This window comes from Pangasianodon hypophthalmus, chromosome 6 (assembly GCF_027358585.1).
Source record: "Pangasianodon hypophthalmus isolate fPanHyp1 chromosome 6, fPanHyp1.pri, whole genome shotgun sequence".
NCBI lineage: Eukaryota > Metazoa > Chordata > Actinopteri > Siluriformes > Pangasiidae > Pangasianodon > Pangasianodon hypophthalmus.
This window is the reverse complement of record NC_069715.1, coordinates 12,706,952-12,721,904: the sequence shown is the minus strand read 5'-3', so window position 1 is coordinate 12,721,904 and position 14,953 is coordinate 12,706,952. Positions and strand designations below refer to the sequence as shown.

Genomic DNA, 14,953 nt, shown 5'->3' with positions numbered 1-14,953 from the left:
CTACAGACACTTTGAATTTTGTATTCTGAATACACAACACCATTACTTGAATTCCTTTACAACCCTGATACTAACCGATCAATGATTTTGATGAACCAACACTCAGGATCTTCAACACCACAGTAATATATTGTAGGTGTATTATTGTATTATTTTTCTTTATTTTAAAGGGATGTCACACAAACCTGAAGTTTGAATTAGTCTCTCCTCAAATGCGCAGTGTGCTTTTATCTTGAAAAAATATGTCAGTAACAGAGTCGCTACTCAGTGAAGATGTGATACTTTAAAAGCTTTTTAAAGAGCAAGAAAAATAGGAAACACTGTTTTGCTCCTGTTGTTCCATGATGTCTCTCTTTGTCAGCCACTTCTGTAGATTACTCATCTAAAAAGCATTTTTAATTAGTGACAGTGTTGTATCTGTATTTTTCTGTTAATTATAAAACCAAGAGCTGTAGCATAGTCTCAGTGATACTTTCTCATTTTTTCTATAAAATCTAAATTCACTTGACACTATCATTAAAACGACCTATTTAAAGCCAGAAGGAGTCGCTAAAGTAGACACGAAATAATTATTGAATTAATTATCAAAGTCACATACCGTACAATTAATTTTGTGCTTTTGCCGGAGTCTTTTTTCCCCTGCCTATGCACCGAGAATGTCAAGAAACATTTTCTAATTAATTTATGTGTGATAATCAGTAGGAGTTTCTGGAAGGTCTCCACTTTCGATTTATGAGAGGGTAACAGTGGTAGAGGCCAGGGAGAGTGAGGCTTAGTGTGCACACACACACACACACACACACACACACACAAGCACACACACACTGGCAATGCTTGCACACATATGCAGGTTAACAATCAGACCTACGTAATTACATATATGTGAAGTTCCACACCCATCTTTTCTGAAGGATATTTAACCTGTCAGTTATTTTGTTTCTCATGCTACTGATGCAGCATTTCAGCATGATAAAAGAAACGCATTAAGCTAAATGAAAAACACAGCTTAATGAGCATGCATAAAATAAGACAACATGTTTAACAATGAAAGGCTTCTTGCAGAATCAGTCATCTTTTTTTGATATGCTGAGAGAAAATGTGTTTTGGCTTTATTATTTTCAGCTTCACTATTTTTAGAGAGCCTATATGTGCCAGTCTGAAAAGAGTCAGTAGCACAAAGATCAATTATGGTTGGTGATGTGAAATGTTTTCAAATGGATCACAGAGCGGAATTTACATTAATATCATGTTATTTAGTTTAAAAAAATGACCATTACCTATATTATTAAGCAATATTTTTTAGACAAAACTATCATGTATTTCTTGAATCATGACTTAGCATGATGTGAATGTAACATTTGTTTTCCTCAAAGTTGTCTACTAGCTTTTCAGCATACACAGATGGAGCAGAGAGGAGTAGAGACAATCATTAGAAATGTCTACAGTAATACTGTGTGTGCTGAATACTGTAATATACAGGGTGACCGAAATGTCAGGAACCAACGGGAACATGTTGAGCAAATATGTCGATCCGAATATGTTGAGCCAAATCAGCAAAAACATGATACAGCGGCTGAGAAAATGCATAGAGCATTAAAGTGAACATATCAGAACAATAGTTTCTGAATTTTCATATGCACTGTGTTGTAGAATAATTTATCAGGAGTGCAACTGGAACCTTCTTCAGCCAGGTTATCTGACTGCATGAATAGCTTCTTCTAGCTATCTGACATACAGTTTAACAATTCAAATAAAAACCAAAGGAAAACAGGTGTAATAACTAGCAAACATAATTTATAAAATATATAAAAGTAATAATATCATTTAGTGATTTTTCTTCTGCATCTGAATGGAATTTTTTTGTGCAAGGAAGCCAACGCACACCAAGCACATTTCTTCTTCCAAGTGGCGAGCATGATCATGAGATTTTCTCATAAATCGTTTTCCAAAAGTCACGGCGTGTCACAACGTTCCATAAAGTCCCAGAGCTGCTCAAAATCAAAAAGTGAGCTAAATTCTTTGTTAATGGGGTCTCCATATATTGCCATAATTTTGCCAAACCCTTTGATGAGTATGTGACTCATGTCGCCCCCTGTTGGTAACAGTTACTCAACATTTCAGTAAGACCAGGGAAGATAATCTAGTAAAATGTTTTGCTCATCGCAGATTGAGAGGCTGTCCATCTTCCTTCCACTTCATAGTTACTTTCTTTTCTCTCTCTATTCCATTTTGAACATGCAGATTGCAGAATTGTTATTTGTTTCTTAAAGTCACCTCACCATTGCACTATTTCTGCTTTTCATTTTTGTCTCGAGTTTATCATTTTTCCCGCTCACATATTGGCTCTTCTGCATGTTTGGCATGTGCTCTTTTCCAGGCCTTGTGCTGGGCTGATAAAGGTTCAGAAGTACAGTTAAGAGAAATTAGTTGTGTAAACAGTAGTAAATGTCAATGATAAAGTTCTGTTGAAGCTCATCTGCGTGGCAACGCAGGTGTCTTATCTCTCTCTGGCAATAGACGGCAAAATGGAAATGATGCCATGATGGTGAGTGTGCAGTGCATATCCCAGAAATTTGTATCTTTTTAAACTGAATGTTTTGACTCTGCTTACGCCTGAATTGTGTGTGTGTGTGTTTGTGTGTGTGTGTGTGTGTGTGTGTGTCTGTGTGTCTGTGTGTGTGTCTGTGTGTGTGTTGGGGGGGGTGGGTCGCTCTGAGAGAGTAAGAGGGTGAAATCGGATTGTTGGCTAATCTGAAATATAAAATAGCTCCAGATGCCTTTCGAATTAACATATCATTTTTGAACTTTACTTTTGAATGTAAAATGCTTTAGATTTTTTTGGATTTATTCTTAGACTTATTGAGGACGAATATACAAGCACACACACTTCCACACACAGTGGATAAAAAGTGTTGGGTTTGTTGCTGAGCAGAGGTTAAACCCCACCTATTAGTGTGGGGTCGGAGTGCGTCTCAGATAAAGATTTCCTGTTGTACTTTGTCAAAAAATCAATGGCTGCACACTGATCCGCTCATTTGATATCAACAATAGTCTTTTTAAAAATCAATTAGTCGTGATAGGGAAGATCATGTAGCTGGAGGAGTGCAGAGACTGCACCAGTGAGGCAGAGTTGTTCAAGCATGCTCTTTAATGTAGTCAATATTTCCTCTTAAACATATAGTCCAAGTGTGACAATGTTGAGTTGTTATATATAGGTTTAGTGATGCAGAGGATAATGAATAATTCTTCGCTTCTCTTGTTGAGCAGTCATGCTGCTGAGGCTTTACAGTGGATTTGATTTCACCTCCAGGCTCCCCACAATGCTGACCGTATGATTTTAGCTCTTTTCAATCACTATTAAGTAGCTCATGATCAGAAGCCGAGCTGAGTTTCTTTCACCAGGTTCCTGTAGGTAAAAAAAAAATAACAGTTGAAAAGATCAGCTGTAGATAAAGTGCAGATTTGAGAAGCTTTGCTCTATGAAATAAGTTTGTGTGTATGTTTATGCATGATTATCAAATTCCTTTAAAAACTAACTTTGAATTGTTTTTAGTTAAAAGCTCTATTATTTAAGTGGATTCAAATATTAATGAGCCTATAATATCACAAACTACAGAAGGTGAGGACTATGAGTGGGCAATATACAGTAGGATTTCTATTTCTCTATAAATTGAAATGTTATTTACTCACAATAATGTTTTTTATTGCTGATATTTAGCTTGAGTTAACATTTCTCACACTACATGAGAAAAACTAGGAATCCTTGTCCTCCAACACAGAATCTGAATTGCTTTCTACTCACTGTGGGCCATAAATACTGAAATCGTGTACATCAGTATTCAGACCTGAGACCGCTCCAGACTTACACGCTGTGTGAACATTTGCACATGAGTTGCACAGGGCGGACTTTGCTGAAAACTTGTCTTGGTTATGAGACACACTGACCTTGAACTTAAGCCCATTTTTCTTGTGCGACCTTGACTCAAGTGAGGAGTAGTAAGTCCAGTGCAACTGTCTGACAGATTGTTGTAATTACATATGTCACATTAAAATTCATGTTTTGGGGTGTTGTACATAAAAAAAACTGTTGAATGTTATTTGATGGCAATATTAAATACATAAATATGACACTATTCATTGATTAATCGTATTGTCCCTTGGAAGCCCAGGAAATATTATAAATCCTCTCCACTCCTCTCCTCACTTCACCTCTCCTCTCTTCACCTTTCTTCTCCTCTCTTTGCCTCTCCTCTTCTCTCCTGCCTTCTCCTCTCTTTGCCTCTCTTCCTCTCCTCTTCTCTCTCCTCCTCTTCTCTCTTCACCTACCCTCTTCTCTACTTGCCTCTCCTCTTCTCTTCTCTCCTCTCTTCACCTCTTCTCTTCTCTACTTGCCTCTCCTCTTCTCTTCTCTCTTTGCCTCCCCTCTCTTCTCTACTTGCCTCTCCTCTTCTCTTCTCTCTTTCTCCCCTCTCTAAGATGACTCGAAGTTTACAGGAATTCTCTCAGATGTGGGCATTGGGGGAAGTTTTATGCTCTGCAGATGCAGAAGAGTTAAGCTTTAACTTCTAATTTTTCTATTATGTTTTATACACATGTGGTCTTTTCACTTTTGCTCTTTAAGTTGGGAAGAATCTAAATGAGCATTAAATGGAAAATTTAAAAGTCAAAGTCTCTTTGCCTCTCCTCTTCTCTTCTCTCCTCTCTTTGCCTCTCCTCTCTTTGCCTCTCCTCTTCTCTCTTCGCCTCCCCTCTTCTCTCCTCTCTTTGCCTCTCCTCTCTTTGCCTCTCCTCTTCTCTCTTCGCCTCCCCTCTTCTCTCCTCTCTTTGCCTCTCCTCTCTTTGCCTCTCCTCTTCTCTCTTCGCCTCCCCTCTTCTCTTCTCTCTTTGCCTCTCCTCTCTTCGCCTCCTCTCCTCTTCTCTGTTCACCTCTCCTCTCTTCACCTCTCCTCTCTTTGCCTCTCCTCTTCTCTTCTCTCCTCTCTTTGCCTCCCCTCTCTTTGCTTCTAAGATGACTCGAAGTTTACAGGAATTCTCTCAGATGTGGGCATTGGGGGAAGTTTTATGCAGAAGAGTTAAGCTTTAACTTCTAATTTTTCTATTATGTTTTGTACACATGTGGTCTTTTCACTTTTGCTCTCTAAGTTTGTAAGAATCTAAATGAGCATTAAATGGAAAATCTAAAAGTCAAAGTCTCTTCGCATCTCCTCTTCTTTTCTCTCCTCTCTTCACCTCTCCTCTCTTTGCCTCTCCTCTCTTTGCCTTTCCTCTTCTCTCTTCGCCTCTCCTCTCTTCTCTGGAGGTGGCCAACATCATTACTTATTTCATTAATGATGGAGCGGTTGTTTTATAGCAGTCAAGCCGGCCAGGTGCTTGGACTATTGATAAGGGTTTGTGTGGACACTACCAGCGTGGAGCAGTATTGATAAGAGCTGTGTGGACTCATTGCTATTGATAAGGCCAGCATGCAGTTTTTGGGCATTGGTCACACAATCACATCGATAAGGCTGGCGAGGTTATTGCAGGGCGTTGCTAAGGCTGGACGCAGGGCCGATATCAGAGGACTTGGCATTGTGTGGGAGATCGGTGAGGTCGTGATGATAAGGACATCGGGTCTTTAGAAGTGAGGTGTTAAGGTCATTAGCCAGAATGAGATGTTAGTTTGGTGTTCTGGTGATTCAAATTCAAAAGTAAATATCCTTTGTAAATGTCTTTAGTAGTTCTTTAATAGGTTCTCCACTCACTGGAACTAATAGAACTAAATTTCCAAAGAACCAACTTGCTATATAGAAAGTTAACTTGTTTTATACAAAAAAAAAGGCTTTTCAAAGCTGTTTTGCACTGCATGTGGATGACAGGGTCATGTGAGGGATCGGCTCTGGCACTGATGCTAAGATTAGGGAGCCCTGATAGACCTCCTCGATTTCTGGGCTGCTGGGGTGATAGCAAGCTTGGACACTGGACTTTAGACTGTTGATAACAGCACAATCTCTGATGGCTAATGACAAGCCTGGTTAATGACCAACCTGCTTTAGCATGGCCGATCTGACCTATTCATATCTCTGTCATTCAATAATGCTATGTGGATAGAGTTCTTCACTTCTTCACATCTGTCTTTCTCCCTTACTCTCTATGTCCCAGTGTGTCCTAACCAGGTCTCTGTTGCATAGATTTCATCCCTCTTTGCTTCCATCTTTGTTGATTTCTCTGTCTCTCCATGTCCCCTCCCTTTCTCCCTCCCAATTTCTCCAGGTTTTGGCTGTGGGAAAACCATTTTATCAGCATTTGTCTGTTGTTCTCTGGTGGGGATAGATACAGGGAAGATAGATGAGTGTTTTGACATGGAGAGTGTTAGACAAATACTCTTATCATCCTCTGCACTTTAGGCTGACCCCTGAAAGTGAGACTGAACCATGGAGAGACCTGCAGAGGTGTGTGTGTATGTGTGTGTGTATGTGTGTGTGTATGTATGGTGTGTGAGTTGGGGGTTACCATAGAAGAACCGCTAGGTAGGATTAATTGGATGAAATAAGGTAGGATTAATTGGTTGCACCACTCATGCTTTGTGGAACTGGCCATGCAAAAGTATTACATTAACTGAGAAAACACAGCCTGGGCATTGTCACAGTGTGTAATTGGGCTTACTGGTAGCTTGACTGTTCTTTAACCATGTGTGTGACTGATCTTGTATGTGGGAGTTTCTAAGAATTGTTATATCTCTGTGTGGAGCTCTTGTCTGTTCCTGTGTTAGGCTTGCATCTGTGAATCAGCAAAGCCTTGACTCCTATCCCTGTTTTGCACTTATCTGTCACAGGAAGTACAAAAGTTCTTTTTGTTTTGGCCCATTTTTCCAAGTGCACTCTTGATTCTTACTTAACACCAAGCTCCACCTAGTGGTCCAGACAGCAGTCGAAGCTATTCTCGAAGAGTTCCTCAGCAAAGATGATTTCTGGGAAAATATCACAGAACAGAAAACATTACTGTAGTTAAACAAATAGAAATGATTTAAACAAGTATACATTATATAAATACATCAAAACATTAAACTGTATGATATAATTGTAATAATACCTTCTAAAGAGCTAGAAAAAGCATTTGAAATAAGAAAGAAAATTTGGCAGATGATCACTGCAATACTCCTGATACACTTCTGACCTCTTGTTCAGAAAGACTGTTCAGAAGAAGGATGTCCAAATAAAAAATTATCGTCCGGGTCACTTGGAAATGGAAACAACAAAATGGACAATCACAGATTTGTTAGCATACCATACTGTACTGCACTTACTTGAGCACTGTGAGCAGAGGTGAGCTCGGGGTAATAAACCCTTGTTTTTAGATTTTGTGAAACAGCAAACAGAGTAAAGCTCTGGCACAATATTTGGAAGTAAAAGAAAATAATAGCATGGGATGATGATAATGATGATGATGATGATGATGGAGTTTTGGACTTTTTTATTACTTCATTCTTGGTAATTGACTGTGTATTAGCTCATTAAAGCAAGTTGTGTTCATTTGGTATTTTAAAGGCCTTACTGTTTATCATGTGTCTTTATGGCGAAAGTATCAGAAGATACTCTGAACAGTTACACAACATGAAATTAAGTCCACTTGTTTAATAATATTTAATTATTTATAAATAAGCCCCTGTGAGTCAACACCCAGTAGTTAGTTAGAGCTTTACTTTGCTTACTCTTACCCTTTGGTTTCTGTCTCTTTTCCCCCCCATTTTCTCCCCAATTTGGTCATCTGCCAATTCCCTACGCACCAACCAGCTCTCCCCTATTATACGACAGCTAATAACCATGGAGGGTGAAGGCTAACATGTGCTTTCTCTGAAACGCATCAAGTTAAACGCATCTTTTCAAACCGCTGCTCATGCTGTGTCACAGGGCAGTGTAACACCCTCAGAGGATTTTTGCATTTTGCCCTCTTTTGCATACATGAGCTCACAGACACCTGCAATTGGCTAGTGTCACTGTGATTGACAAGTGAGGGAGAGTATTCCATCCCTCCCATCCAGAGAGCATGGCCAATTTTGCTCCCTTGTTTCTCGGCCGTGGATGGCTGTGGCATCATCGCAACTTGCAATCTCCCGAGGATTAGGGTACATGCTTTTCTGTTGCGTCACTTGGGAACACCAGCTTTGCCTTCTCTTTAGGGGTCTGTGTTAGGGTGCACAAGTATGTCGATCGTATTTGTAATTCTGCTGTTATTTCCCCTGTGTTTTTCTCTGTGTGTGTAAACAGATGATTTGAAGCTGTGTGATGGACCAGAGGACTCTAAGGTTCTGGCTCGCAAGGACCTGTTGGTGGACACAGTCTGGGGACCTTTCTCTGGAAGAATCCAATCAGATGAAAATGCAAATGGAGTGTCCAATCAGGTATGTGGGCTGGGTCACAAAATCAAGTTTTTGGGTAAATTTTTGGAAAAGTTTGGGTATTTGTAAAAAATATTTCTAACACGAAGAGCAGCGTTAGTGCTTGTTTGTCTCTTTGCATGATTTCCACATTACTAATGTTCATGTGACCGAGCACAGTGTGTTTGTGTTTGGCAAGCCTGCTGTCATGTGCTGGAAATCCATCCAGTCATGTGATGCTAAGAGTTTTCTTCTGTCTGGCCAAATAGTTGAACACTGTAGAGATAACACACTGTAGACATTCCCTCTTTCATCATTCACACATATAAAAATATTAACACAGATTCAGGCTTAAGAGATGACAGATAAAGATAGTAAAGTACATATTAATGTGTGAATTATAAAATACCCTTTGCATAAATGTGTAAAATATGTGAAACAATTATCAATTAAACAATTGGGAGAGTCATAATTCACTCTATCCTATTAAGCAAGGAAAGAGAATAGCTGCATATGGGTATATGCAAATGGGGGGTTTTGATGTCTTGTCAAATGAACTTGCCTCCTCTTTTTCTCTGAACCGTGCGGGTTTGTTGGCTGAACCCTGTGTGTGATTGGCTGCTTCATCTCTCCCCCCCCAGACGGACGCTCCTCTTTTATCTCAGCATGGCGCCATCCTCCTGGACAACAAACCTCAATGATTGATTTCGCCTTGATAGTCTCTCATTTCTAAGATTTCATTTATTATCAGGATTTCTAGGGCCGCACCCACCCCCTCCTTCCCGCCACCTTTCCTTCACCACCTCCTCCTCCTCTTAATCTCTTTCTCATTCCCTCCCTCCCTTCCTCAAACCTTGTTATCGAAGCAGGGCTTTGTTGATGATTTTCAGTTTGGAACTTTCGCATTCGTATTCTATCACATCGGCTCTCCCTCTCACACGGCACTATCTGCGAGCCGAAGGAGTGTGTATCTGCACGAGATAACGGCCGGAGAATCGCACATTCCTGCTTCACTCGCTGTCCCTCCATATCCTCCTACTTGGCTGTCTGAGGCTTAGGCTGAAGGGGTCACCGAGGGTCAGGGCCAGTTCTTCTGAGCCAAGGCGCTCACTCAGACTCAAACCATACACACGCAGTCTGAGAAATTAAGCCGAACACAAGCAATGATAATGCACACAATGAAATCATACACTCTTTTCTGTTTCTTTTTCTAATGTTAAAAGCATGTTGGATTCGTTATTGCATTATCGCAAAATATAGCACAGCCTTCACCGAACCGTATACTGTAAGGCTGATGGTGTAGCAAGACATGAATAATTGGACAGTTAAAGCTGCCATCTCTGATCAGGTTTGAAGCAGCTCTAATGTGGGGGGAAGTGTTTGGCTTTGTTGCAGCTTCAGCACCAGTGTAAGGTTCAGTCCTGACCTGGCATTGCTGCCAAACCTGTGTGCTTTACACTCACTCTACAAATTTGCCTTTCCTATGCCCTGCTCTGATAAGCTTCATACTGCCTGTCCAAATAACACTAGAAGTGAGTACTTGCTGTACCAGTCCCATAAATGCACACACTTAACAGTAGGTGGCAAAATGGCATCAGGAGTGAAAGGGTCAATGCAGGGAATTACTTGTTTGGGCTTGACCAAAGCTAATAAAAGAAGTTTCTTCTCCTCCAATGAAATCTTATTTAACTAACAGCAATTAATCATGGAAATGTTTGCGTTAACATACTGTATGTATCTATAGACAAATTAAGAAATTGCATTCCTACAAAGAAGAAATCAGTACTGCTCTTTGAAACAGTTCAAACCTTATTTCAGTAATATAAAATTCTTGATTAATATTTCTAATACCCAGTCATAAACCAATGTGATAAACAAACAGCTTTGAATTATTTTAGCAGTTTCTCTCAAAACAGCAGAGAAAACAAAGCAAGAGAACCCAGTGCCTATTTTGCCCAATTTTTTTTAAATATTGAAAACTTTTGTCAAACTATGTTTTCTTTTTTTATCGTGTTGTTGAGAATCCATGCAAGTATTAATTTCAGACCAAAAATAATGTGTTTATGTGTATGTGTTTATGTGTTTATGGCTAAAATGTCAGGGGGGCAGATGGCCAATATACTGTGGCCCCTCCTGTTCCAGCATCAGTGTACACAGCTGATATCAGCTTGATGATTATTTAATTTATTTTAATGCTCAAATGTGCCTTATAATTAGGATTTTTTTGTTCTTGTTTTTTTGTTCTTGTTTCTATCCTGATCGAGTGTGTGGATGTTGGGATCTTGGCTATTGTAGTTCTTAGGAAGCCAGTTTCCTAGATGTAGTTATCTTCGCTGAGGATTAAGTTTCAGCAGCCAGTGCTACATGTAAAATCTTATATTTGCATCTCCTCAGAGAGTACTATAAATAATTGATATATTTAAATAATATATTAGACTCATCAGTTGGCCATATACTGATATACTGCTGATGTATGTTAATTTTTTTCTGACTTGATTTTGAATGTGAGACAAGGGTAACAGACATGTACCCTAACCTAACCTTGCAGAGAGAAAGCCTGGAGATGCCTGCAGACTGAACACACACCAGCCATCACTGTAGAAGCTCCTGGCCCAGACAGACATAAAAAAAAATATCCATGAGAGATGAGCAACATCAGTGTACAGGTCGCTCGTTGCTGTGCTTGCTGTTTTGCAAAAAAATAAATGCTGCCCAAAGGCACTTTGGTGACGAGTGCGGAGTTCAAAGTCTTATCACGCGCCGAGCGTCTTTTCATCATGTTTTAGAAACAAGCGTCTCCCTTAATCCTCCAATAATCTCTCTAGGACGACTTCTCTGATAAGCAGTGCCACCCACCAATCTTCAGCACTTTTTGGGGGCTCTGCACGTTCCTCAACAACCTGCACCCCACGAAGGGTATGTGAAGGCAAGGTGCCTTCACTCTCTCCGCCTCTCTCTCGCTGTCTTGCGCTCATTCTGATAGGGTTTGTTTACCATGCATTCTATCACACTAGTCTATCTACATCAGCCAGTATCTGAGTGTCTCAGAGAGTCACCCCTCAGTGCCCAAGCTTTTTGCTGAAAGTGATGCATGAATACCTTCAATTATAGTTTCTCTCAATTATCCGTTCAGTGATCAAGGGAAAAGCATGCAAGGCTGCATCCGGTTGGAAAAGCATGTGTGGTGTTAAGAGGGCATCCTGAAGAGTGTACCTACAATCAGTCTACTACTCCAGTAGCAGGATAATAGGGATGATGCAGCTTAGCACAAAGAATGGGGAGAGAGAAAGTGGAGGAATGGTAAGTGGTGGAAAGTGAAAGGCTGAAAAAAAAAAAACTCCCAGAGGATAAATGATAGCAAAATCACAAGGAAAAGTGCCTGGAGGAGGAAGGAGGAGAGAGGAGGGGCTTCTTATGTGTCGAATAGTTGATGATCTGACTGTGCTATGCCTGAAGTCTGTCAGGAAAGGAAGAGGGAGAGAGAGAGAGAGAGAGAGAGAGAGAGAGAGAGAGGAGGGGAGATGAGGGAAAACCTCTGAACCTCATCTCCGGCAGTTTAGGAGCCTGCTTTCCAAGAGTGCCTCATTTTCTAGTCTCTTATCTCATCCGTTTTAAGTATCAACAGTTTTATATTTTTATATCGTTTGCATGGAGCTGATCAAAGTTTTTGTTTTCTTGGAGAGATAAGTGATGGGTGTTCAGAGGCACGAGTGTGTGTTTGTAGGCTCAAGCGTATGTGTGTTATGAACACATATGGTTACATTTAATGTATGTATATGTGGGAAAGTAATAGAGAAAGGGAGATGGGAGGAAAGTGTGTGTGTGTGTGTGTGTGAGGCGGATGAGAGAAGCTTTCTGATTATTATCTTCCTTCCTTTTCTTCTCTGTATTTTTGGAGGATTCACACACTGACCTCTTTGTTTGGGACAGTATGCACCCTTCTCCACCCCCCTGCTGGGAAAGAAACCATTTCCTGTAGCGGAGAGATAGAGAGAGGGGCAGACAGAGGGAGAGTGGAGGCTGAGAGAAAGGGGGGTGAGAAAGGGATGTGCAGAGAGATACAGGATAGGAATAGATAGTGAGAAGGAGATGGAGACAAAGAGTGTGTCGGTGCATAAAAAGAGGGCTAGGAATAGATGAGGAGTGGATTAAATGAAGAGATAAAGTGCCAGAGCATAGAAAGATTTAGAAAAAGAGAAGAAGAGAAAGGACAATGAGCCGGGTCTTGATTATTCACCTCCTCCGTCTGTCCAAAGTGAGGTCTGAAAAGACATGGCTGTGAATGTTGTACTTGGTCAGAATCCTTATTTCAAAAACCATAAAGACTATCATTATTACTGTTTTTACTATTGTCACAAAAGATACCAGAATAAATTTCAGAGCTTAAATACAAATTTTGACACATTTTTCAAATGTAAATCCATCGCAAACATTCTAGTGGACTTATACACACAATTATACTTATATGTAATTGTGTGTTGGAGGTCTAAATTTAAAAACTCTTGTGTGAAGACAACTTGAAGATTTTTCCTAAGTTTTTTCCTTCATTTGTTCAGTCACCAACTTTCCAATCCAAACCAAACTGGCTTGACTACAGGTTAGAGATGTTACGCATTAGGAGAGAAGATGGATTTTTTTTAGGTCCATTTCTCTGGGTGGATAGAGAAATGAACTCAGCCCTGAATCATTTGCATTAAACTTCTATCTGTGTAAGGTTGTTTTTGGGAGTGATACGAGAGTGGGTGGTGTGTGCATGGCTCGAGGCTGTGTGTGCATATGTATTTGCTTGTGTTTGCATGTTTTTATATCTTGGTGGGGATATTTTGCTGTGGAGAAATATATATTTATGCTTATTTATTAATTCATTTTTAATGAAAAATTGCAGCTTTTATTTAAAAAAAAAAAAAACTGTAAGAGCCAAAAAGGTTTCTTTTTGGTTACTGAGGTTAAGGTTAGGGTTAGATTTAGGTGTAGACATAGCATAAATTAGTTGAAAGGATAGTAAGACAAACGTGTGTGTGTGTGTGTGTGTGTGTGTGTGTGGTGGGAAGGTGCATCTCTTTTCCTCATGATATGTGTGTGTATGTGTGTGTGTATGTATGTATTGGGGGGGTTGCTGTTTAATATCAGACCAAATAATTAGATTGGCTATCGTCTGGGTGGCAGCAGTGCAGGAATCAAGCAGATTAAAGCTGGGATTAATATTCATGAGGCAGAGGGACTCGGACAAGGGGGCTTAGACTGCACCTCAAAGAGTCGCATAGAAGAGCTTAGAGCGGAGCTCTGAGAGAGAGAGAGAGAGAGAGAGAGAGAGGATAATAACAATTATTACTGTCACTATTCATTTCTGTTTCTTATTACTCTGTATGGATGCTTGTTGATATAAATAAATGTGTTCTATTTAAAAGCTTATTGAATTGAATTAAGAGCGAGAACAAAGAGCAGGGAGAAATAGAAGGGAAAATGTGTAAAAGAGTAACTGAGCAAAAGTGAAAAGAGCATGTGGGATAGTAAAAGACACCTAACACTTAACCTTAACACCTAACTAATTTTAAACTAATTTGCATCGTCATACTTCCCTTCCTTATAGTAACTTTGCTCTAAGGCTCTTGCCTTCGTTAGTGTAAGAATGATTGGCTGATCAGCTTAATTACATGCTTTTTCATGAAAAACACCTTTCCCCTTACAAATACAATAAAAATTTTACAAACAATGATTTACACCAATGCAGGTGCTGGGTATCCAGGTTGTAGCATTAAGAACCATCTAGTATTGGGTATTCTCTTTGGCAGAATAGACATAATTAGATAGTTCACTGTCCTGCAGTGTCATCATTGTTAAGATGACTTCTGCTTCTGTAGCATATGTGTAATTATCATTGTTACCCTGAACTGAGAAAAGAACTGAAAGCATGTTTACTCTAAACTTACTTATAATGGAAGTCTGAAGGCACTTGTTGGAAAAGAAGCAGAAAGTATTTGTGGTGTTACCAGTGTTGCGTGAGTGGATACCAAACATTCAAGAAAGTGTAAGCAAGGATTATGTTTTATTGGGTGGCTCTGTTGTAGTTTTGATATCAAGTTTTATATATTCACAATTTTGAAAAGTTAGTTATTGATTGAATTCAACAACTGCCCTTAGAGTCTTGTTGTTTTGCCATAGTCCTCACACATGATCTGAAGTATTGGAGAAAGTGATGGCTTCCTTTGCAATCGTATAGTAAACTTTCCTGTATTGTGGGAGCGAGTGTCTGAGAGAAAGAAGGAAAGCTTGTGAATGAACGTGTTTAATCTGTGAACAGGTGTGGCCATGCGTGTTGAGTCAGAAGGGGTGGCTGAGCACACTGCCCTCTCTTTTTGTGCAGCCCAAAGTCGAGTCGTGTTAAATGAGTCTGAAACAAATTAGCAGAAGCACGCAGCACTTATGGCACAGACGGCTCCGGCATTGGGTTTCAAATTAAAACAAAAGGAGCCCTATCTCCTTATCAGCACTAGTTCCCCATGAAATACAATACGGACCATATCTTCAGGCAAGAACAGACAGATTTAGAAAGAAACCCTTCAGCTGTCCTCCATGGCTGGCTGTCTCATCTCACTGCCC

General features: G+C 39.9%; 1 protein-coding gene across 2 annotated transcripts in view; it reads left to right on the top strand.

The window, feature by feature from the left end:
- The window catches only part of zfpm1 (zinc finger protein, FOG family member 1), a 74,711-nt gene that overhangs the window by 48,393 nt on the left and 11,365 nt on the right, over positions 1 to 14,953 (top strand). For both annotated transcript variants that reach the window (XM_053234761.1, XM_026927151.3), the window contains exon 4: positions 8,244 to 8,377. In XM_053234761.1, coding sequence (XP_053090736.1) covers positions 8,244 to 8,377 — 134 coding nt within the window. The remainder of the gene's footprint in view (positions 1 to 8,243; positions 8,378 to 14,953) is intronic.